Source organism: Sciurus vulgaris, assembly GCF_902686455.1.
Source record: "Sciurus vulgaris genome assembly, chromosome: 9".
Classification (NCBI taxonomy): domain Eukaryota; kingdom Metazoa; phylum Chordata; class Mammalia; order Rodentia; family Sciuridae; genus Sciurus; species Sciurus vulgaris.
In genome coordinates, this window is record NC_136469.1 from 23,541,347 (window position 1) to 23,566,185 (window position 24,839).

Sequence of the window (24,839 nt, forward strand, 5' to 3'; positions counted from 1 at the left end):
GGACTCACTTAGAAATCTGAACACCAGTGTTCATAACTGCATTATTTGCAATAGACAAAAGGTGGAAATAACCCAATGTTCACTGACAGATGAATAAACAGAATGTGGTATAATCACACATGGAGTATTTCTCAGCTTTAAAAAGGAATGAAATTGGAATACAGTATGCTACAACTGGGATAAACCTCAAAAACCAAAGTAAAGTAAGTGAGACACAAAAGGAAAAATGTATAATTCCACTTATATGATGTACCTAGGACAGTCAAATAGATACAGAAAATAAAACAGTGGTTGCCAGAAACTGAAGAGAACAGGGAATAGACAGTCATTATTTAATGAGCTTGGTTTTGGATGATGAAAAGTTCTGGAAAGGGATAGTGGTAATGTTACACAACAGTTTAGCCACTAAACTATGCAGTTAAAAATGGTTAAAGCAGTAAATTTTATGTTAATATATATTTTACTGCAATTTTAAAAACTCACCATCTCAGCATAGTAAAGAAAAACCATATGATATCATGTCATATGAAAAGGCATTTCAGAAAATATAGTCCCTACTACAAAAATACCAGTCTCAGGGCACCAGGAAGAGAAGGGAACATCATAACATGGTAACATGAAGGGTGATCTTAGCTTTTGTTTAGGAAGGATGAACAGTTCTCAACAGAAAGCTGGAAGTATCAACCAGAAGCCAAGGATTTGAAAAAGTAAAGGACTAAAGCACCCTTAACAAGGCAATCATTCACAATATGAAGTGACTACAAAGGCTGATTCTTTCAACCCACAAAAGCATCCATAAGATGCAATCAGATATATCTTATAAAGCCAAGTCCAGTGAATAATGCCTGATCACCAAGAAAGAAATAGCAATTTTGGATTTTCCTTCTTTCCTTACCTCTTCTCCATTCCCATACTACCAAGTCTGACAAAGTCACAAACACTAAGAAAGGACCAGCAATATCCCAAGAGCAAGGAGCACATCGATCACCAAATTTGTCTCTATGTATATGCTCCCCCAAAATAAACCAGATCTCCTTGGATAAATGGTTGATTCTAGAGGGAGAGTAAAAAATCTTATGCCAGAAAGAATAGGGTTCAAATAATCATGGGAACATATCAAAGAGTTACATAGTTTAAAAGGACTCCCAATGGCCAAACCTGCAAGATTTGAGCACTGAAACATTGATGATAAAAGATTATAACCTATTCAGTTAAACTGGAAATTCTAATTGTGAATAAAGTGAAAATTGAATAAGAAATAAAATACACAAAGTACCTCTCCACAAAATACTAACTGCAAAAGTAAAAGAATAACTCTCCTCCAGTGTAGAAGCTTGGTGGACAATTGCTTAATTATGAGCTAAGAGTAAACATCACCACTAATGGGACAAAATGGAATTCATGGACTACACCTGCTAGGATGCAATGGAAAGGGTACTGTGATACTTGTTAGTTTTCCCAGTAATGTGTAGCCTAAAGTGACGAGTGAAAAAATATCGGAGAAACCCAAATTGATGGATAGTCTTTAAAAAAAAAACTGGCTATTAATCTTCAAAAAAAACAATGTCAAGATACTGAAAGTCAAGGAAAAAAATGAAGTCATGTTCCAGATTAAAAGATAGTAGAGGGCTAGGGATGTAGCACAGTGGTAAAGTGCTTGCCTAGCAGACCTGAGGTACAATCCCCAGCACCACCAAAAAAAAAAAAAAAAAAAAAAAAAAAAGGAGAAGAAGAAGAAGAAGAAAGAAAGAAAGAAAAGTAGAGAAGTAGTTACTAAATGCGATCTGTGATTCAAATTTTATTGGAACAACTGGTATAACCAGAATGATATTATAGAATTCAGTGACAATAATGTAACAACATTAATTTTCTAAGGGTGCGTTTTTAGGAGGAGAATTATCCTTGTTTATAAGAATGACATACTAACGTATTCCAGAGATATGAAATTATTTAGTAAAATAAAAGTTACAACAAATTAGAACAAATAAAATAATTAAAAAAAAATAAAGCACATTGCTTCTATCAGCTTTAAAAAAAAAAAAAAAGTTGTACAGTACTTGCAGCTCTCACCTGTGAGACTTCAAAATTCTTAATTAATTTCCCTGTTTCTAAAACACTGTTTTTAAAATGCCTTCCTCAAAACCTTGGGCTACTCTAAGGTGGAAAAGTGCTAAGTGAGGAAGGCCCTGAGTTCTTAATCGCTTTAATAAAAGCAGCTACACCCATGTTGAGAAGCAGCTCAGAGTACTGATTATAAACCCAGCCTTTGAAGTCAAACCAACTGGGATCAAATCCAGACTCCATAAATACATGGTGTAGGACCTCAGCAAATTTTTTAATCTGTCTTAAGTTTTAGTTTGTTCATATATAAAATGAGAAAAAAAAAATAGAACCTGCATCTTAGAAGGTTGTTACATGGATTACAAAAATATATATTTATAACTATTAAATTTTAAATTCAAACTCAGTGAGATAATAAATGTCCAATAAATGTAATAAATGTGATTTATCTTATTATTATTTGTTCAGTACATTGGCATTCTGCATAGAATTTTATTTGAAAAAAACACAGCAATTAAAATACAATTAAATTAGAATACTCATCCAACTTTTAATAAGCTAAAGCCTATTTCCATGGAGAAGCAATTCACTCTGGGTTTTACAGCATAATGATTAAAAGCACAAGCTCTGAAATCAGAGCTTGTGTTCAAATTGCAATTCTACCACTTACCTGGTGTGTGATCTTGGGCAAGTTACTTAATTTATCTAAGTCTCCACTTCTAAGACTAAAATAATAATAATAATAATAAATGTAAAGGTTGAAAGAGATGAGTGGGTAATTTGGTAATGTCTGTTATCTTAAGCCTTAAAATAAAAAAAAATTAGCAGCTATTGTTATTGGTAGTCTCTATATATTTAATAACCTAGCATAGGAATTGGCAAAATCCCATCCACCACCTGCTTTTTTAAGATAAAATAATTAGAAGACCTAAATTCATTCATTTGTGCACTGTACATGGCTACTTCAGGGCTGTAATGACAGAACTACATAGCTGCAAGAGACCAGAAAGCCCACACGGTTTAAAATATTTACTAGCTGGCCAGGCACAGTGGTGGACCCCTGTAATCCCAGAGACTTAGGAGGCTAAGGCAGAAGGATTGCAAGTTTCAGTCAAACTTAAAAGCTGAATATGGCTTAAAAGTTCAATAATGAGTATCTTTTTTTTTTTTTTTTTTTGATTTTTAGCAGTTTAAATTTATTGTATAAAAAAAAGATGATGAATATTAGGTGAATTCAGTGACAAAAAAGGGCACTTTTTTGCTAAACTACAAAATTAAATATTTAGGAAAACATTTTAAATCATTTTCACATCTAATTTGATATGCTAATCTTCAGAAAAATTTACCTAAGTCTGTAGAAATTCATCTTGAATTATGAATGAGGCAAAATGATTCTCAAAGGGTTAAAGGGTTATATAATGCCTTTCAGATTATTATAACATGACAACTGTGATCACCTCATGAACAAAAGCAACACAAAAATTCAGAGAGCAGCGTGGCCTTAGAGACCACCCATACCCATACAATTGTACATTACTGGTCTTTGCCATCAAGTTAAGGAATGGGCAAACAATTTCATTATCAAAGATCAGATGTTTTCACAGTCATTCAAATTATATTCCCAAAACTACTTTCTTGTATTCTCTACCTTTGCCTTATTTTCACATAACTGCCGATTATACAGAAAGTCTGCTATATTCTATTAATATCGTAGGTGGGTTCTTTTTTTTTTTTAATTAATAATGAGTATCTTAATTTAATTATACTACAATAGCTGAAACTTAGCAAGACCCTGTCTCAAAATAAAAAATAAAAAGGACAGGGGATGTATTTGCCCTTGGGTTCAATCCCTAATACCTTAAAAGAGTAAAATATTAAAAAAAAAAAAAAAAAAAGTAAAATATTTACCATCTGGCTATTTCAAGTCAAGTTTGCTGGCTATTTCAAGTGAAGTTTCAAGTGAAGGACAATAAAAACAATTAAAAATGCAATGGCAATAGAATGTTAAGATAGTTAACTGGTTTCCAATATGCCAATAAATTCAAGGCAGTTGACAAATATATGGTTGTTTTCCTTTCTCCAAAAAAGGTAAGTATTTTCTAAACTGAAAATGTTCTTAGAGGGTCTAAGTTAAAATAGTTATTTTTTTCCAAATAGAAGTACATATTTAAGAAGTGATATGAATACTCCATGCCTATAAAACTTACCATTATCACTCCAGGGTCCCTCAATGCAATCACTAAGGCAATCTATTGGGCAATAAGCAAAATACAATTTTCTAAAAGTATTTCTTCAAATAAATCATACTGAAAAGTATATTTGAGAAGCAGCTACATAAAAGGAACTGTGAAAGGTACCATAAGAAATTCATAGAGGATAACGTGACAAAGTAAATTCAAGATGCTTACAAACTAGCTGAGTAAAAATTAATCTTTAAAATGTATTACAGTTAAGTAAATTTCACTTTGTTTCTTTAAATTTTGCATAAATAAAATAGATTTTCTCATTTACTTACAACCTATATTAGTTGAAAGATTACAAAGTTTTTGAATCTTTGAAAATTACCTGAACTGGATGTTCACTAAATGAGGCTGGGATCCATCTGATTGCCAGTAAGTTTCTAGATTGTCATCTCGTAACTGATCCACTCCAAATCCTAAAAACACCAAAAGAGGCAATAAATTCCCATGAAAAAGAACTATATAAGCAAAACATGAAAATCCCACATATATTTCTTAGAAATTTTGATAAGCAAAGTGACCAGAAATATAAAACTTGACCCAGAATTCTTCCACTTTTTTAACCATATTTCAGTGCAAGAAATATCATTTGCACATACAAAAGCTTACATTAAGATGAAAATTTTTGATTCTTGGCTTCTTAAAAACACCTTGAAGATACTTACTCTAAAGTCTGTGGGTCTGAATCAGTTTCTTATACTTTTTACAAGCTGATAATAAGAATGATCCCTATTATCCTGCAAAATCCTTTAAAACTCTCAGATTCCATGAAGTTCAAAATGCCATGCTTACTATAAGAAAAAGATGACTCTCAGAAATATTTTCAAAAGGCATGTACATTTTGGAACCAAGTGCTTCTGATTAATCAAAATCAAGTATACCCAGAATCCTATATCCTCCAGACATTATAGATAAGTGAAATTGAACTATCCAGTGCTTTTCCCTGATCAAAACCACAATATTCAAACTAACTCTAGAAATGAGCCTGATTTAATGGTAAAAAGTACATTTTTAAAAAAAGAATAGATTTAATTTATATTTCCTTTTTGGTTAAATAATATATTCATTATGGATCAAATTTAAAAGTACAAAAAGAAAATCGTGAATAGTCACTGTTCCCCTACCATTTTGTTCTCTCAAACACAGTCAATATCAGTTTCTTGCTATCTTTTCACAGATACTACATACATAAAAAAGCAAGGATTAGGGGATATCGAAGATGGCGGCCTAGAGGGTGGCTGCATTTCATGTTGCTCCAGGACTCAGGATTCAAAAGAGGAGATATTGAGACACTTGGGACCAACTCAAAGCAGCCGGGTGACTCTCACCCGATGTGAAGGTGTCCCGGATGGGACGGTGGTCCCGGAACGCAGGAAACTTTGTGAAGTAGAGCTGCCGGCGAGACGCCCCTCCCCCCGCTGAAGCAGTGAACGCGGAAAACTGGGAGCGCCGTAAAGGAGGCCACTCGGCACAGCTCTGGGACTCGGAGCAACCACTGGGGCTCCGGCGGCTGCCCAGGGGAGGAGTGGCGAGGGGAGCTGTGTGGACTCAGACCACCGGGGCCTGCCCTGAGGAGGAGGAGGAGGAGCGTGGCCACGTGGATTCGGAGTGACTGCACCAGAGCTACAGGCGGATGCCAGAGGAGAAGCCGCGCAGCGAGCAGTTTGGACTCAGAACGACTGCTTCTGAACACCGGCGCCTGCCCTGGGGACGACGAGGAGGAGGAGTGTGGCCACTTGGATTCGGAGTGACTACACCAGAGCTGCAGGCGGTTGCCAGAGGAGGGGCTGCGCGGCGAGCTGTTTGGACTCAGACCACTTCTGAAACCCGGGGCCTGCCTGGAGGAGAAGGAGGAGGAGGAGGAGGAGCACGGCGGGTCCTTTGGACTCGCAGTGACTGCATTAGCACTCCAGGCGGCTGCTCAGAGGAGAAGGCGAGTGGTGAGTTGTTTGGACTTAAAGCGACCACTCCTGAACACAGGGGGCTGCCTGGAGGAGAAGCGTGGTGGGTCGCTTGGTCTTGAGTGGCCGCACCAGAGCTCCGGGCGGTTGCCCAGAGGACCCGTGCAGCGGGTCACGTGGATTCAGAGCCACTCAGAGCGACCACTCCTGAACACCCGGGGGGTTATCTGGAGAAGGAGGAGGAACGGGGAGGGTCACTTCGACTCGGAGTGATTGATTGTCCAGGGCTACGGGTAGTTGGTGGGAGGTGGAGGCACGCAGTGAGTTTCTTGGACTCCTAGTGACCGCACCGGAATACTGGGCGGCTGTCTGGAGGAAGAGGCGTGTGGCGGGTCTCTGGGACTCAGAGCGATTGTACGGGGCCCCAGGTGGCTGCTCAGAGGAGGGGACGCATAGCCAGGCGATTGGGTGCAGAGCAGGGTCCCAGGATCTAGGAGGCTTCTTGGTGGAAGAGCCGCACAGAGACAGGCTTAGGGCGGAGCGAACGTTCCAGAACTGCGGGCAGATTCTCTGAGGAGGGGCAGCCTAAGGAGATTCATCTGCGAAGGGTGAGGCTCCCAGACCCAGGAGGTAGGGCCGGGCCCCTGGGAACTTTGCAGAGGAAGGCAGCCCAGCCCAGGCGGTAGCTGTAAATTGAGGGGAACCTCTAGGAGGGAACTGACCAGCGAGACCTCCCCACCGGGTGAGTCTTCCCTGCCGGGTGAGGTTTCCCCACAAAGACGGTAAAACCAGAGACTCAGGCCCAAACAGGCCTTGCCTCAGCCCGCAGCCTAGGTCCCCTTTGGATGACCATTGGTCAACAAGTGGAGGCACCTCTGCCCACTAGCAGGGAATATACCCCACCTGAAGGCTACCACTCCTAGAGAGGCAGCTTCCTTGTGTTGCACCGCATTATCAACTTCCTCCAAGACTTCAGCCTACTGAAGGCTAAGGGGGAATATATATAGAAATCTTCAGGGACATTGTTAGTCAATAGAGGAAATCTGCAATATCTCAGCAGTCCACTGAAACCTGAACAATATGAGAAAACAAAGAAAGAAAATGCTGCAAACAAAAATAGATGTTACATCAATAAAACCCAATGACAGCATGGCAGAAGAAATGACAGAAAAGGAGTTCAGAATGTACATAATTAAAATGATCAGAGAAGCAAACGATGAGATGAAAGAGCAAATGCATGCACTGAATGATGAGATGAAAGAGCAAATGCAAGCACTGAATGATCGCACCAATCGACAGTTAAAAGAGCAAATACAGGAAGCAAAAGATCATTTCAATAAAGACTTAGAGATATTGAAAACAAACCAAACAGAAATCCTTGACATGAAGGAAACAATAAACCAAATTAAGAACTCCATAGAAAGCATATCCAATAGAATAGAACACCTGGAAGACAGAACCTCAGACATTGAAGACAAAATATTTAACCTTGAAAACAAAGTTGAACAAACAGAGAAGATGGTAAGAAATCATGAACAGAATCTACAAGAACTATGGGATATCATGAAAAGGCCAAATTTAAGAATTATTGGGATTGAGGAAGGTCTAGAGAAACAAGCCAAAGGAATGAACAATTTATTCAATGAAATAATATCGGAAAATTTCCCAAATCTGAAGAATGAAATGGAAAATCAAGTTCAAGAGGCTTATAGGACTCCAAATACACAAAATTACAACAGACCCACACCAAGGCACATTATAATGAAAATAACTAAAATACAAAATAAAGACAGAATTTTGAAGGCTGTGAGAGAAAAGAACCAAATTACATTCAGGGGGAAACCAATACGGATATCAGCAGATTTTTCAATCCAGACCCTAAAAGCTAGAAGGGCCTGGAACAACATTTTTCAAGCCCTGAAAGAAAATGGATGCCAACCAAGAATCTTATACCCAGCAAAACTTACCTTCAAATTTGACGATGAAATAAAATCCTTCCATGATAAACAAAAGCTAAAAGAATTTACAAAAAGAAAGCCAGCATTACAGAACATTCTCAGCAAAATATTCCATGAGGAAGAGATGAAAAACAAAGAAGCAAATCAGCAAAGGGAGGAATTATCCTAAAGGAATTGTCAAATAAAGGAGGAAACAAGTTGTGTCAAACAAATAAATAAATAAAATTTAAAAAATGAACCAAATGACCGGGAAACCAAATCATATCTCTATAATAACCCTGAATGTTAATGGCCTGAATTCATCAATCAAAAGACATAGACTGGCAGATTGGATTAAAAACAAAGATCCAAAAATATGTTGCTTGCAAGAGACTCACCTCATAGAAAAAGATACCCATAGACTAAAGGTGAAAGGATGGGGAAAAACATACCATGCACATGGACTCAGCAAAAAAGCTGGAGTATCCATCCTCATTTCAGATAATGTGGACTTCAAGCCAAAGTTAGTCAGAAGGGATAAAGAAGGTCATTTCATACTGCTTAAGGGAAGCATAAATCAGCAAGATATAACAATCATAAACATCTATGCCCCAAACAGTGGCTCATCCATGTATGTCAAACAAATCCTTCTCAATTTCAGAAACCAAATAGATCATAACACAATAATACTAGGTGATTTTAACACGCCTCTCTCACCACTGGACAGATCTTCCAGACAAAAATTGAACAAAGAAACCATAGATCTCAATAACACAATCAATAATTTAGACTTAATGGACATTTATAGAATATACCATCCAACCAAGAGCGAATACACTTTCTTCTCAGCAGCACATGGATCCTTCTCTAAAATAGACCATATATTATGCCACAAAGCTAATGTTATCAAATACAAGAAGATAGAGACACTAGCATGTATTCTATCGGATCATAATGGATTGAAGTTAGAAATAAATGAAAGAGTAAAACACAGAAACTATTCCAACATCTGGAGATTAAACAATATGCTATTATAGGATGAATGGATAACAGAAGATATTAGGAAGGAAATAAAAAAATTCTTAGAGGTAAATGAGAACAAAGAAACATCATATCAAAATCTCTGGGACACTATGAAAGCAGTACTTAGAGGGAAATTTATTTCATGGAGCGCATTTAATAAAAGAAGTAAAACTCAACAAATAAACGACCTAACACTACAGCTCAAAGCCCTAGAAAAAGAAGAACAGAACAGCACCAAAAGTAGTAGAAGACAGGAAATAGTTAAACTCAGAGCTGAAATCAATGAAATTGAAACAAAAGAAACAATACAAAAAATTGACAAAATAAATAGTTGGTTCTTCGAAAAAATAAACAAAATTGATAAACCTTTAGCCACACTAACAAAGAGAAGACGAGAGAAAACCCAAATCACTAAAATTCGGAATGAACAAGGAAATATCACAACAGACAGGATTGAAATACAAAACATAATTAGAAGCTATTTTGAAAATCTATACTCCAACAAAATCGAAAATTTCGAAGACATCAACAGGTTTCTAGAGACATATGAATTGCCTAAACTGAACGAGGAGGTCATACACAATTTAAATAGACCAATTTCAAGTACTGAAATAGAAGAAGTCATCAAAAGCCTACCAACAAAGAAAAGTCCGGGACCAGATGGGTTCTCAGCCGAGTTCTACAAAACCTTTAAAGAAGAGCTCATTCCAGTACTTCTCAAAGTAGTCCATAAAATAGAAGAGGAGGGAACCCTCCCAAACTCATTCTATGAAGCCAATATCACACTGATACCTAAACCAGACAGAGACTCATCACGGAAAGAAAATTTCAGACCAATATCCTTAATGAACATCGACGCAAAAATTCTCAACAAAATTTTAGCAAATTGCATACAAAAACATATTAAAAAGATAGTGCACCATGATCAAGTGGGCTTCACCCCAGGTATGCAAGGTTGGTTCAACATCAGGAAATCAATAAACGTAATTCACCACATTAATAGACTTAAAGTCAAGAATCACATGATTATTTCAATAGATGCAGAAAAAGCATTTGATAAAATACAGCACCCCTTCATGCTCAAAACACTAGAAAAAATAGGGATAGTGGGAACATTCCTTAACATTGTAAAGGCCATTTATGCTAAGCCCATGGCTAATATCATTCTAAATGGTGAAAAACTGAAAGCATTCCCCCTAAAAACTGGAACAAGGCAGGGATGCCCTCTTTCACCACTTCTATTCAACATCGTTCTTGAGACTCTGGCCAGAGCAATTAGACAAACCAAAGAAATTAAAGGGATACGAATTGGAAAAGAAGAACTCAAACTATCCCTGTTCGCTGATGACATGATTATATATTTAGAGGAACCTGGAAATTCCACCAGAAAACTCTTAGAAGTCATAAGTGAATTCAGTAAAGTAGCAGGTTACAAGATCAATGCTCATAAATCCAACGCATTTTTATACATAAGTGATGAACCTTCAGAAAGAGAAATTAGGAAAACTACCCCATTCACAATAGCCTCGAAAAAAATAAAATACTTTGGAATCAATCTCACAAAAGAGGTGAAAGACCTCTACAATGAGAACTATACAACACTAAAGAAAGAAATTAAAGAACACCTTAGAAGATGGAAAGATCTTCCATGTTCTTGGATAGGAAGAATTAATATTGTAAAAATGGCCATACTACCTAAAGTGCTATACAAATTCAATGCAATTCCAATTAAATCCCAATGACAACGTACCTTACAGAAATAGAGCAAGCAATTATGAAATTCATCTGGAAGAATAAGAAACCCAGAATAGCTAAAGCAATCCTTAGCAGGAAGAGTGAAACAGGGGGTATTGCAAAACCAGATCTTCAACTCTACTACAAAGCAATAGTAACAAAAACGGCATGGTATTGGTACCAAAATAGAAAGGTAGATCAATGGTACAGAACAGAGGACACGGACACAAACCCAAATAAATACAATTTTCTCATACTAGACAATGGGGCCAAAAATATGCAATGGAGGAAAGATAGCCTCTTCAACAAATGGTGCTGGGAGAATTGGAAATCCATATGCAACAGAATGAAACTAAACCCATATCTCTCACCATGCACGAAACTAAACTCAAAATGGATTAAGGACCTTGGAATCAGACCAGAGACCCTGCAGATTATAGAAGAAAAAGTAGGTCCAAATCTTCACCTTGTTGGTCTAGGATCAGACTTCCTTAACAGGACTCCCATAGCACAAGAAATAAAAGCTAGAATCAACCACTGGGATAGATTCAAACTAAAAAGCTTTCTCTCAGCAAAGGAAACTATCAGCAATGCGAAGAAAGAGCCTACAGAGTGGGAGAATATCTTTGCCAATCATACTTCAGATAGAGCACTAATCTCCAGAATCTATAAAGAACTCAAAAAACTCTACTCCAAGAATTCAAATAATCCAGTCGACAAATGGGCTAAGGAAATGAATAGACACTTCACAGAAGAAGATCTACAGGCAATCAACAAACATATGGAAAAATGTTCAACATCTCTAGTAATAAGAGAAATGCAAATCAAAACCACCCTAAGATTCCATCTCACCCCAATTAGAATGGCGATTATCAAGAATACGAGCAACAACAGGTGTTGGCGAGGATGTGGGGAGAAAGGTACACTCATACATTGCTGGTGGAGCTGCAAATTAGTGCAGCCACTCTGGAAAGCAGTGTGGAGATTCCTTAGAAAACTTGGAATGGACCCTCCATTTGACCCAGCTATCCCACTCCTTGGCCTATACCCAAAGGACTTAAAATCAGCATACTACAGAGATACAGCCACATCAATGTTCATAGCTGCTCAATTCACAATAGCCAGACTGTGGAACCAACCTAGATGCCCTTCAATTGATGAGTGGATAAAGAAACTGTGGTATATATATACAATGGAATATTACTCAGTCATAAAGAATGATAAAATTATGGCATTTGCAGGCAAATGGATGAAATTGGAGAATATCATGCTAAGTGAGATAAGCCAATCTCAAAAAGCCAAAGGACGAATGATATTGCTAATAAGTGGAGGATGACACATAATGGGGGGGAGGGAAGGGTTAGTGTTAGGGTTAGCGTTAGGGTTAGGGAGGGGGGCAAGTATGGAGGAAGGAAGTACTGTATAGAGGGTAAAGAGGGGTGGTAGGGGAGGGGGGAAGGGAAAAAATAACAGAATGAATCAAACAACATTACTCTATGTAAATTTATGATTACACAAATGGTATGCCTTTATGCCATGTACAAGCAGAGAAACAACATGTATCCCATTTGTTTACAATAAAAAAAAAAAAAAAAGCAAGGATTAGTTTCTCTTTTTCCCCATCTCTTGGCACAAATGATGGCAAACAATATAGTTCTATATTATAGAGAGAGTTTTTTTCTATTAAACATATCTGGAAGATTATTCCATATCAATAAATTAATAATTATAATAATAACAGCAAACAGTGATACAACATTTACTATGGGCCAGAAATCCAAAGTCAATGAATTTTTTTTTTTTTTTTTTTGGTGGTACTGGGGATTGAACCCAGGGTCTTGTGCCTGCCTCACCAATAATGTATAAGAACATCTATCTTCTCTTCATGGCTAGTAAAAATTGAGATATTCTGAAATATACACATTAGATATTCAACTTAGTATAAAAAAATTATCCAATAAATTTTTATATTGATTACATGTTGAGATGATACTTTGGACACACCAAGACAAAATAATTGCACCTATTCTTTTTACTTTTTAAATGTGACTTCTAGATAATCTTAAATATATATATGTTTTGCATTATATTTCTGTTGGACAGCACTGCTCTGTACTTATGATAAAATATGATCAATTTTTACATATTTATTAACCTGATTGGTGAAAAACTATTTCATATTTTTATTAATCATTTATATTTTTTATATGAAATTTCCAATGGACATTGATCTTTCAACTGATTTTTAATCCTTATTATGGATATCGACGCTCTTTTCGTTTCATGTAAACCAAATATGTTCTCTCCATTCTGAGATTTGTATCTTTAATTTGCATCTCCTGCCTTTACTGAATATACTAGTGGATAAGAGATGTTTTCCCAGAATGATTTTGTATTGATTCTGAAGTACTAGTTATACAGGTAAAGAGGTGAAGGATAATGTGACAGAGTACTCAGCAAAGACAAAAACTTGTAACAGCATGAATCAAGATAAATGGCATTTATGGGGAACTCTGGTAGGTTATTCAGGGAGCTAAGGATACACAATGTTGTGGAGAAGGAAATGAGTCAGAGACATGAGAGGAGGTGATCACAAAGATTCTTGTGCACTAAACTAAGGATTGTAAATTGTCTTGAAAATTATGCCAATCTACTGAAGAATTTTTAGTAAGTCAAGCACAGAATCAGGAAATTACAAGAACAGGATCTTTAGATAAATTTTTCAGCCCCAGGGAGAGAGAGAGCCGCCAGGGTAATGAGCAGCAAGTAGTGAAGCTATGAATAAAGGTACTCGTGGGAAATGTTCAGTTTTCTATTTCACCAAAGAAAAGCTTCTTACACTATAAAGATTGGAATTTTTAATTATTCACTCTGTAATTCAAATTTGTACTACCCAATATGACAGCCACTAGCCACATGTGGTTATTGAACACTTGAAATTTGGCTAGTTCAAATTGAGACATGCTATAAGGGGCTTAGTAAAGAAATGTAAAATACCTCATTAACAATAATGAACTATTATATTTGAGATTAAAAACATATTGTTATAATTAACTTTCCTGTTTCTAACCCTTTTAAATGTGGTTACCAGAAAAAAATTACACATGCAACTTGCATGATATTTCTAATGGACAGTGCTACCCTCGACCATGCTTTTGACATTCCTTATGCAATATTGCTAAGGCTAATCTAGAATATTATCAGTTACATAAGTCGTGAGATAAAAAGCTGTTCTGCTACCAATATAAAGAGTTCTAGGCTGGGCATGGTGGTGCATGCCTGTAATTCCAGATACTAGAGGATGCAGGAAGATTGCAAGTTCAAGGCCAGCCTCCACAACTTAGGAGACCCGATCTCAAAATAAAAAATAAAAAGGAATGAGTATATAGCTTAGTGGTAGAGCACCCCTGGGTTCAATCCCCTGTACTGGGGTAGAAAGAAAGAAAGAGAGAGAGAAGAGAGAGACAACTAAATCACATGATTCTTCCTTAAGAGGTTCACAGTTAAATGTTTCAGTAATTAAAAGTGGTTTTTCTTAACTAATTTTAATTTAGTTACTTGGCTAGTTTTTTTTATTCTTCATTTCCAAACTTATTTTTCAAAGAATTTCATAAAATGGTATGTTTTCTTGAAAAGCAAAATAAACATTAAACAAAAATCTGAATGACTTATTCAGAATAAGAGAATTCCTAAAACTCGACTCATCAATTTTGTTTCTAAGAAAAGTTTAACACTACAACTAAGTAGGTGTATTCTCTTCAATAATTGATTGATCTAAATCTTTACCTCTAAGTATGATTACTAGCTTTTATTTCAATGTATCTCATAAGCAAAACATCTTACAAACATCTGCTCACATGTCAATGTCATGTCTCAACTTGTTTTCCAAAGCTTCCTACTCAATATTATATCTGAGTTATTTTAGTCTAAACAAAAGACTTAAAATGATGACAGATCAGTGATATGCTTTGACAGATAATCATGATAATGCACGCAGTTAACAGTGTTGTTCAGACAAAATATTTATTTGAGGTACTGATACTCTAAGGCCACTCTTACAGCGTGGTCCCTAAACCAACAGCATCATTATCACCTGGGAACATATTAAGAATTCTAAACCTGCCACATCAGAAACTTTGACAGCTTAACTCCTTTGAGAGTTTGTGTTTTAATAAATCCTCTATGTGATTTTGATTATGCTAAAACATTAGAATTAGTAATCTAAGCAGGGTTTCTTACCCTTAGCACTGCTGGTATTTTGAACTAGATAATATTATGTTTGGGGAGGTTGACACGGCCCCTCCCCACTACAGGTTGGTCAAAACCTATCCCTTTGTTTCCCCACAGTCAGGATAATCATAAATATCTCCAGACATTGCTAGAAGTCCAAGGGCAGGATGAAGAGGGAAATGAGCATCACCAGGTGTCCTAAGCAAAAGAAAGTCAATATTGATCAGTGCTTGTTGTTGCTTAGCAAATACACACTCTTTCCTCCTCATCCTCCATGGGAAGAAAATGATTTTGTACTCCAGTCTTGTTGGAGCTAAATATTGACTTAATTTTGGCCAATAAAATGTTAGTGAAAGTTGCCGCCTACACCTCAGATAGTGGAGTGCATATCTCCAGGATATACAAAGAACTCAAAACACTTAACACTGAAAGAACAAACAACCCCATCAATAAATGGGACTGGGCTGGGGATATAGTTCAGTTGGCAGAGTGCTAGCCTTGCAAGCACGAGGCCCTGGGTTCAATCCTCTGCACCGCAAAAAATAAATAAATAAATAAATAAATAAATAAATAAATAAATAAATAAATAGGGCTAAGGAACTGAACAGGCACTTCACAGAAGAAATATGATCTGTCAACAAATAGATGGAAAAAAGTTCACCATCTCTAGCAGTTAGAGAAATGCAAATTATAACTACATTGAGATCTCGTCTCACTCCAGTCAGAATGGCAATTATCAAGAATACAAGGCGTTTCAAGATAGCGGCCTAGAGGGTGGCTGCATTTCATGTTGCTCCAGGACTCAGGATTCAAGAAGAGGAGATATTGAGAGACTTGGGACCAACTCAAAGCAGCCAGGTGAGTCTCTCCTGTTGGGGAAGCATCCCGGAGGGGGCGGTAGTCCCGAACGCAGGGAACTTTGTAAAGTAGAGCTGCCCGGCGAGATACCCCTGCCCCGCTGGAGCAGCAAACTCGGACAACTGGGAGCATCGCAGAGGAGGCCGCTCAGCACAGCGCTGGGACTCGGAGCAACCCAAGCTCCGGGCGGCGGCCCAGAGGAGGGGCTGCAAGGAGAGCTGTTTGGACTCAGAGCAACCACTCCTGAACACAGGGCGGCTGCCGTGAGGAGGAGGAGGAGGAGAAGGAGGAGTGCGACGGGTCGTTGGGACTCGGAGTGACTGTATGGGGCTCCAGGTGGCTGCTCAGAGGAGGGGCCACATAGCCAGGTGATTAGGTGCAAGGCAGGGTCCCAGGACCTAGGCACCTTCTTGGTGGAAGAGCCGCGCAGAGACAAGCTGAGGGGCGGAGCAAAGTTTCCAGGACTGCAGGCAGATTCTCTGAGGAGGGGCAGCCTAAGGAGACTCATCTGGGAAGGGCGAGGCTCCCAGGCCCAGGAGGTAGGTCCAGGCCCCTGGGAACGTTGCAGAGGAAGGCAGCCCAGCCCAGGCGGTAGTTGTGGATTGAGGGGAACCTCTAGGAGGGGAACTGACCAGCAAGACCTCCCCACCAGTGAGTCTTCCCTGCAGGGTGAGGTTTTCCCACAAGGACGGTAAAACCAGAGACACAGGCCCAAACAGGCCTTGCCTCAGCCTGCAGCCTAGTTCCCCTTTGGATGACCACTGGTCAACAAATGGAGGCACCTCTGCCCACTAGCAGGGAATATGCCCCAGCTGAAGGCCGCACCCCTAGAGAGGCAGCTTCCCTGTGGAGCACCACATTATCAACTTCCTCCAAGACTTCAGGCTACTAAAGGCTAAGAGGAAATGTACTAGAAATCTTCAGGGACACTGTAAATCAATAGAGGAAATCTGCAATATCTCAACAGTCCACTGATACCTGAACAATATGAGAAAACAAGGGAAGAAAATGCCACAAACAAATCTAGATGTTACATCAATAAAATCCAACGACAGCATGGCAGAAGAAATGACTGAAAAGGAGTTCAGAATGTACATAATTAAAATGATCAGGGAAGCAAATGATGAGATGAAAGAGCAAATGCACGCACTGAATGATCACACCAATCGACAGTTAAAAGAGCAAATACAGGAAGCAAAAGATCATTTCAATAAAGAGTTAGAGATATTGAAAAAAAACAAAACAGAAATCCTTGAAATGAAGGAAACAATAAACCAAATTAAGAACTCCATAGAAAGCACAACCAATAGGATAGGACACCTGGAAGATAGAACCTCAGATATTGAAGACACAATATTTAACCTTGAAAACAAAGTGGATCAAACAGAGAAGATGGTAAGAAATCATGAACAGAATCTCCAAGAACTATGGGATCTCATGAAAAGGCTAAATTTAAGAATTATTGGGATTGAGGAAGGCCTAGAGAAACAAACCAAAGGAATGAACAATCTATTCAATGAAATAATATCGGAAAATTTCCCAAATCTGAAGAATGAAATGGAAAATCAAGTTCAAGAGGCTTATAGGACTCCAGATACACAAAATTACAACAGACCCACACCAAGGCACATTATAATGAAAATACCTAACATACAAAATAAAGACAGAATTTTAAAGGCTGTGAGAGAAAAGAACCAAATTACATTCAGGGGGAAATCAATACGGATATCAGCAGATTTTTCAATCCAGACCCTAAAAGCTAGAAGGGCCTGGAACAACTTTTCAAGCCCTGAAAGAAAATGGATGCCAACCAAGAATCTTATACCCAGCAAAACTTACCTTCAAATTTGACGATGAAATAAAATCCTTCCATGATAAACAAAAGCTAAAAGAATTTACAAAAAGAAAGCCAGCATTACAGAACATTCTCAGCAAAATATTCCATGGGGAAGAGATGAAAAACAAAGAAGCAAATCAGCAAAGGGAGGAATTATCCTAAAGGAATTGTTAAATAAAGGAGGAACTGAGTCATGTCAAAAAATAAATAAATAAATAAAATAAAATAAAATAAAATAAATGAACCAAATGACTGGGAATACAAATCATATCTCAATAATAACCCTGAATGTTAATGGCCTGAACTCATCAATCAAAAGACACAGACTGACAGATTGGATTAAAAAGAAAGATCCAACAATATGTTGCCTGCAAGAGACTCACCTCATAGAAAGAGATACCCATAGACTAAAGGTGAAAGGATGGGGGAAAACATACCATGCATTTGGACTCAGCAAAAAAGCTGGGGTATCCATCCTCATTTCAGATAATGTGAACTTCAAGCCAAAGTTAGTCAGAAGGGATAAAGAAGGACATTTCATACTGCTTAAGGGAAGCATAAATCAGCAAGATATAACAATCATAAACATCTATGCCCCAAACAGTGGCTCATCCATGTATGTCAAACAAATCCTTCTCAATTTCAGAAACCAAATAGACCATAACACAATAATACTAGGTGATTTTAACACACCTCTCTCACCACTGGACAGATCTTCCAGACAAAAATTGAACAAAGAAACCATAGATCTCAATAACACAATCAATAATTTAGACTTAACGGACATTTATAGAATTTACCATCCAACCAAGAGCATATACACTTTCTTCTCAGCAGCACATGGATCCTTCTCTAAAATAGACCATATATTGTGCCACAAAGCTAATGTTAGCAAATACAAGAAGACAGAGACACTACCTTGTATTCTATCAGATCATAATGGATTGAAATTAGAAATAAATGAAAGAGTAAAAAACAGAAACTACTCCAACACCTGCAGATTAAACAATATGCTATTATATGATGAATGGATAACAGAAGATATAAGGAAGGAAATAAAAAAATTCTTAGAGGTAAATGAGAACAAAGAAACATCATATCAAAATCTCTGGGACACTATGAAAGCAGTACTTAGAGGGAAATTTATTTCATGGAGTGCATTCAATAAAAGAAGTAAAACTCAACAAATAAACGACCTAACACTACAGCTCAAAGCCCTAGAAAAAGAAGAACAGACCAACACCAAAAGTAATAGAAGACAGGAAATAGTTAAACTCAGAGCTGAAATCAATGAAATTGAAACAAAAGAAACGATACAAAAAATTGACAAAATAAATAGTTGGTTCTTCGAAAAAACAAACAAAATTGATAAACCTTTAGCCACACTAACAGAGAAGACGAGAGAAAACCCAAATCACTAAAATTCGGAATGAACAAGGAAATATCACAACAGACAGGATTGAAATACAAAACATAATTAGAAGCTATTTTGAAAATCTATACTCCAACAAAATCGAAAATTTCGAAGACATCAACAAGTTTCTAGAGACATATGAATTGCCTAAACTGAAGGAGGAGGACATACACAATTTAAATAGACCAATTTCAAGTAATGAAATAGAAGAAGTCATCAAAAGCCTACCAACAAAGAAAAGTCCGGGACCAGATGGGTTCTCAGCCGAGTTCTACAAAACCTTTAAAGAAGAGCTCATTCCAATGCTTCTCAAAGTATTCCATGAAATAGAAGAGGAGGGAACCCTCCCAAACTCATTCTATGAAGCCAATATTACCCTGATACCTAAACCAGAGAGAGACACATGGAGGAAAGAAAATTTCAGACCAATATCCTTAATGAACATCGATGCAAAAATTCTCAACAAAATTTTAGCAAATTGCATACAAAAACATATTAAAAAGATAGTGCACCATGATCAAGTGGGCTTCACCCCAGGTATGCAAGGTTGGTTCAACATCAGGAAATCAATAAACGTAATTCACCACATTAATAGACTTAAAGTCAAGAATCACATGATTATTTCAATAGATGCAGAAAAAGCATTTGATAAAATATAGTACCCCTTCATGCTCAAAACACTAGAAAAAATAGGGATAGTGGGAACATTCCTTAACATTGTAAAGGCCGTCTATGCTAAGCCCATGGCCAATATCATTCTAAATGGTGAAAAACTGAAAGCATTCCCCCTAAAAACTGGAACAAGGCAGGAATGCCCTCTTTCACCACTTCTATTCAATATCGTCCTTGAAACTCTAGCCAGAGCAACTAGACAGACAAAAGCAATTAAAGGGATACGAATAGGAAAAGAAGAACTCAAACTATCCCTATTTGCTGATGATATGATTATATACTTAGAGGAACCAGGAAATTCCGCCAGAAAACCTTTAGAACTCATAAGTGAATTCAGTAAAGTAGCGGGATATAAGATCAATGCACATAAATCTAATGCATTTTTATACATAAGTGATGAATCTTTGGAAAGAATAATTAGGAAAACTACCCCATTCATAATAGCCTTGAGAAAAAGAAAATACTTGGGAATCAATCTCACAAAAGAGGTGAAAGACCTCTACAATGAGAACTACAGAACTCTAAAGAAATTAAAGAAAACCTTAGAAGATGGAAAGATCTCCCATGTCCTTGGATAGGAAGAATTAATATTGTAAAAATGGCCATACTACCAAAAGTGCTATACAGATTCAATGCAATTCCAATTAAAATCCCAATGACAATGTACCTTACAGAAATAGAGCAAGCAATTATGAAATTCATCTGGAAGAATAAGAAACCCAGAATAGCTAAAGCAATCCTTAGCAGGAAGAGTGAAACAGGGGGTATTGCAATACCAGATCTTCAACTCTACTACAAAGCAATAGTAACAAAAACAGCATGATATTGGTACCAAAATAGAAAGGTAGATCAATGGTACAGAATAGAGGACACGGACACAAACCCAAATAAATACAATTTTCTCATACTAGACAAAGGGGCCAAAAATATGCAATGGAGAAAAGATAGCCTCTTCAACAAATGGTGCTGGGAGAATTGGAAACCCACATGCAACAGAATGAAACTAAACTCATTTCTCTCACCATGCACGAAACTAAACTCAAAATGGATAGAAGGAAAAGTAGGTCCAGATCTTCAACATGTCAGCTTAGGACCAGACTTCCTCAACAGGACTCCCATAGCACAAGAAATAAAAGCAAGAATCAATAACTGGGATAGATTCAAACTAAAAAGCTTTCTCTCAGCAAAGGAAACTATCAGCAATGCGAAGAAAGAGCCTACAGAGTGGGAGAAAATCTTTGCCAATCATACTTCAGATAGAGCACTAATCTCCAGAATCTATAAAGAACTCAAAAAACTCTACACCAAGAATGCAAATAACCCAATCGACAAACGGGCTAAGGAAATGAACAGACAGTTCACAGAAGAATATCTACAAGCAATCAACAAACATATGGAAAAATGTTCAACATCTTTAGTAATAAGAGAAATGCAAATCAAAACCACCCTAAGATTCCATCTCACCCCAATTAGAATGGCGATTATCAAGAATACGAGCAACAACAGGTGTTGGCCAGGATGTGGGGAGAAAGGTACACTCATACATTGCTGGTGGGGTTGCAAATTAGTGCAGCCACTCTGGAAAGCAGTGTGGAGATTCCTTAGAAAACTTGGAATGGACCCAGCTATCCCACTCCTCAGCCTATACCCAAAGGACTTAAAATCAGCATACTACAGAGATACAGCCACATCAATGTTCATAGCTGCTCAATTCACAATAGCCAGACTGTGGAACCAACCTAGATGCCCTTCAATTGATGAGTGGATAAAGAAACTGTGGTATATATATACAATGGAATATTACTCAGCCATAAAGAATGATAAAATTATGGCATTTGCAGGCAAATGGATGAAGTTGGAGAATATCATGCTAAGTGAGATAAGCCAATCTCAAAAAACCAAAGGACGCTGATAAGTGAATGATGACACATAATGGGGGGTGGGAGGGGTTAGTGTTAGGGTTAGAGTTAGGGTTACGGACGGGGGCAAGAATGGAGGAAGGACGGTATAGAGGGAAAAGAGGGGTGGGAGGGGTGGGGGAAGGGAAAAAAATAACAGAATGAATCAAACAACATTACCCTATGTAAATTTATGATTACACAAATGGTACGCCTTTACTCCATGTACAAACAGGAGAAACAACATGTATCCCATTTGTTTACAATAAAAAAAAAAAAAAAAAGAATACAGATAACCATAAATGTTGGTGAGGATGTGGGGAAAATGGTATACTCACACACTGCTGGTGCAAATTGCAAATTGGTGCAACCACTCTGGAAAGTAGTACAGAGAGTCCTCAGAAAACTTGGAATGGAACCACAAATTGTCCCAGCTATCCTACTCCTTGGTATATACCCAAAGGACTTAAAATCAGCATACCATTAGGACGCAGCACATCAATGTTTATAGTAGCACAATTCACAATAACTAAATTGTGGAACCAACCTAGATGAATGGATAAAGAAACTGTGGTATATATACACAATGGAATAGTACTCAGCCATAAATGCAGGTAAATGGATGGAGCTGGAAAATATCATGCTAAGCAAGGTAAGCCAATCCCAAAAACCAAAGGCCAAATGTTTTCTTCTCTGGGAAGTGGATGCTGATTCATAACAGTGGGGGGCGGTGGTCTAAGGGAAGAATGGAGGAACTTTGGATTGTTTAGAGGAAAATGGGGGGGGAGAGGGTACAGGGGGTAGGAGAGATGTGGAATAATACAGACATCATTACCCTATGTACATGTACAATTACACGAATGGTGGGACTCTACATCGTGTACAACCAGAGAAATGAAAAGTTGTACTCCGTTTGTGTACAATTAATCAAAATGCATTCTTCTATCATGTAAAACTAAATAGGACAAAAAAACGTTAGTGAATGTGACACAAGTTTTAAATGCATTTACAAGGTCTAGCCTAGCCTTCTAAATGTCTGAACATCCCTAGACACATGGAGCAGACTTGAATCCAATTCACAACCTAACATGAGAAAATTGGGTAGTTTCTTATTCAATGTGATTGCAGCAAGAGTTGACTAATGTAGCATCCATAAATGAGAAGCATTTGAACGGTCCATCTTAGATTGCCTTTATGAAAAAAACAGGCAATTTCTTCTCGAGCATCTCTATCAACATAATTATTTTCACATTTGCTATGGAGTTATTATGAGGCATATGCCTTGACTCTGAAGACCGAAAGGTAGATAACACATGGTCTTTGGAGAAGCTATACTACAGCTATTTGCATTCAAACAAAGTAAAATTAAGTACTCTAAAATTCATTTCCTTAGTAAAAAGAGTCACATTCTAACTGTTCAATAGTTGTATGCAACATAGGGCAGTAAGTTCTAATGGACAGCACTGACGGACTTAAGCAGACAAATTACAACATACAGTATTAAGTGCTGTAATAAAGGGATGAAGAATTAACTAACTTATGAAACACTGTCTCTTGGCTTCTGCTATGATTTGGATGTGGTTTCCCCCAAAGGTTCGTATGCTAGAGGCTTGGTTTCCAGTAATGGCTGTGTTGAGGTGGTGGAACCTTTAAGAGGCAGGGCCTAATGGGAGGCAGTTAGGTCACTGGGCATACCATCCTCAGAAGGTATTAACGCTCAACACTTGGAGTGAGTTAGCTCTTGCCAGAGTGGATTATTACAAAGTGCGACCACTCTCTGTGTTTGGCCCCTTCTGCATGTGATCATTTCCCTTTCTGTTTCTCATTCTGCTGTGACATAGCTAGGGGTGGGGGGATCACCAGAGGTCAAACAGAAGAAGCCACTTGGTCTTATACTTTCAACTTCCAAAACCATGAAATAAAACTCTTTACTTCATGAGGTATTCGGGCCTAGAAAATGGACTAATACAACTTCTTTCTATAATCCACAACTCTTCTGGTTTTCTCCTAGCTCTTGGGCACTTCTCAAGTATTCTTTGTTGGTTCTTACCTTGCTGTTAGATCTCTACAACCTCATGTGCCCCAAAGCTTTACCCTTTTTTACTAAATACTTTATAAATTCTTTTTTCTAAATACATTCTCTCCCTAGGTAAACTGATAATCCAGTTCCCTGGCTTAGTATACCATCAACATGTTGCTGGCCATAAATTTACATGGCCCACAGATTTCACCAGAAGTCCAAGATTCTAGTCAATTGACTACTAAATACTACCACTAGAATGCTAATTAGTTCAAAATTAACATCCAAATCATTTATTCTTGTACTCAAAATTCTACTTACTCCCTCTTCCCTTTGCTCCTTCTCAACCTAGGAAATAGTATGTGTTGTTCTGGAGACATCTAGGAGTTATTCTTAAATTTTCCCTTCCCTTCAGTAAGTCATGATTCTACCACCTCTAAAAAGTCTCATTCTTTTCTACATCAACAGCTACTAGCCTAGTCCAAATCAATATTATCTCCAACATAAATTACTGAAATTGCCATTCTTCCATTGGTCTGCACTGTACCTCTAATACCAACCATTATCTGCAGTGATCACAATGATCCTTTTAAAAATTCCTTATCAGATTATCTTGGTCTCCTCCAGTGGTTCCTCTTAGTACTTAAAATGCAAAGTCTTGTTGCCTACAAAGGTTCCTATTATCTTGCCCTGTTTAAGGATATTTCTGATGCCACCTCCTACCATTTCTCCTACTACTACTTTCCAGTCACACTAGCCTTCTTGAACCTCACACATGCTTATCCATTTAATTTAGAGCCTGTGTATTAGCAAGTCCCAGTGTCAGGAAGTTTCTACTCTGAATTCTTAACACAATGGATTTTTCTAAACTTTCATATCTCAGTGCAAATTTCACTAGTATAAGAAGCCTTTCTTGATCACACAATCTAAGAAGTAGCTTCCCAGCCATCTCAGTCATTTTCTATTTTGTGCTGTTTTACTTTCTCTAAAGCATACATCACATTTCAAATTAGA

General features: G+C 37.6%; 1 protein-coding gene across 2 annotated transcripts in view; it reads right to left on the reverse strand.

Moving 5' to 3' along the window:
- ANAPC10 (anaphase promoting complex subunit 10) overlaps positions 1 to 24,839 on the reverse strand; it is a 98,602-nt gene that overhangs the window by 64,171 nt on the left and 9,592 nt on the right. For both annotated transcript variants that reach the window (XM_079154174.1, XM_079154175.1), the window contains exon 3: positions 4,627 to 4,717. In XM_079154174.1, coding sequence (XP_079010300.1) covers positions 4,627 to 4,717 — 91 coding nt within the window. The remainder of the gene's footprint in view (positions 1 to 4,626; positions 4,718 to 24,839) is intronic.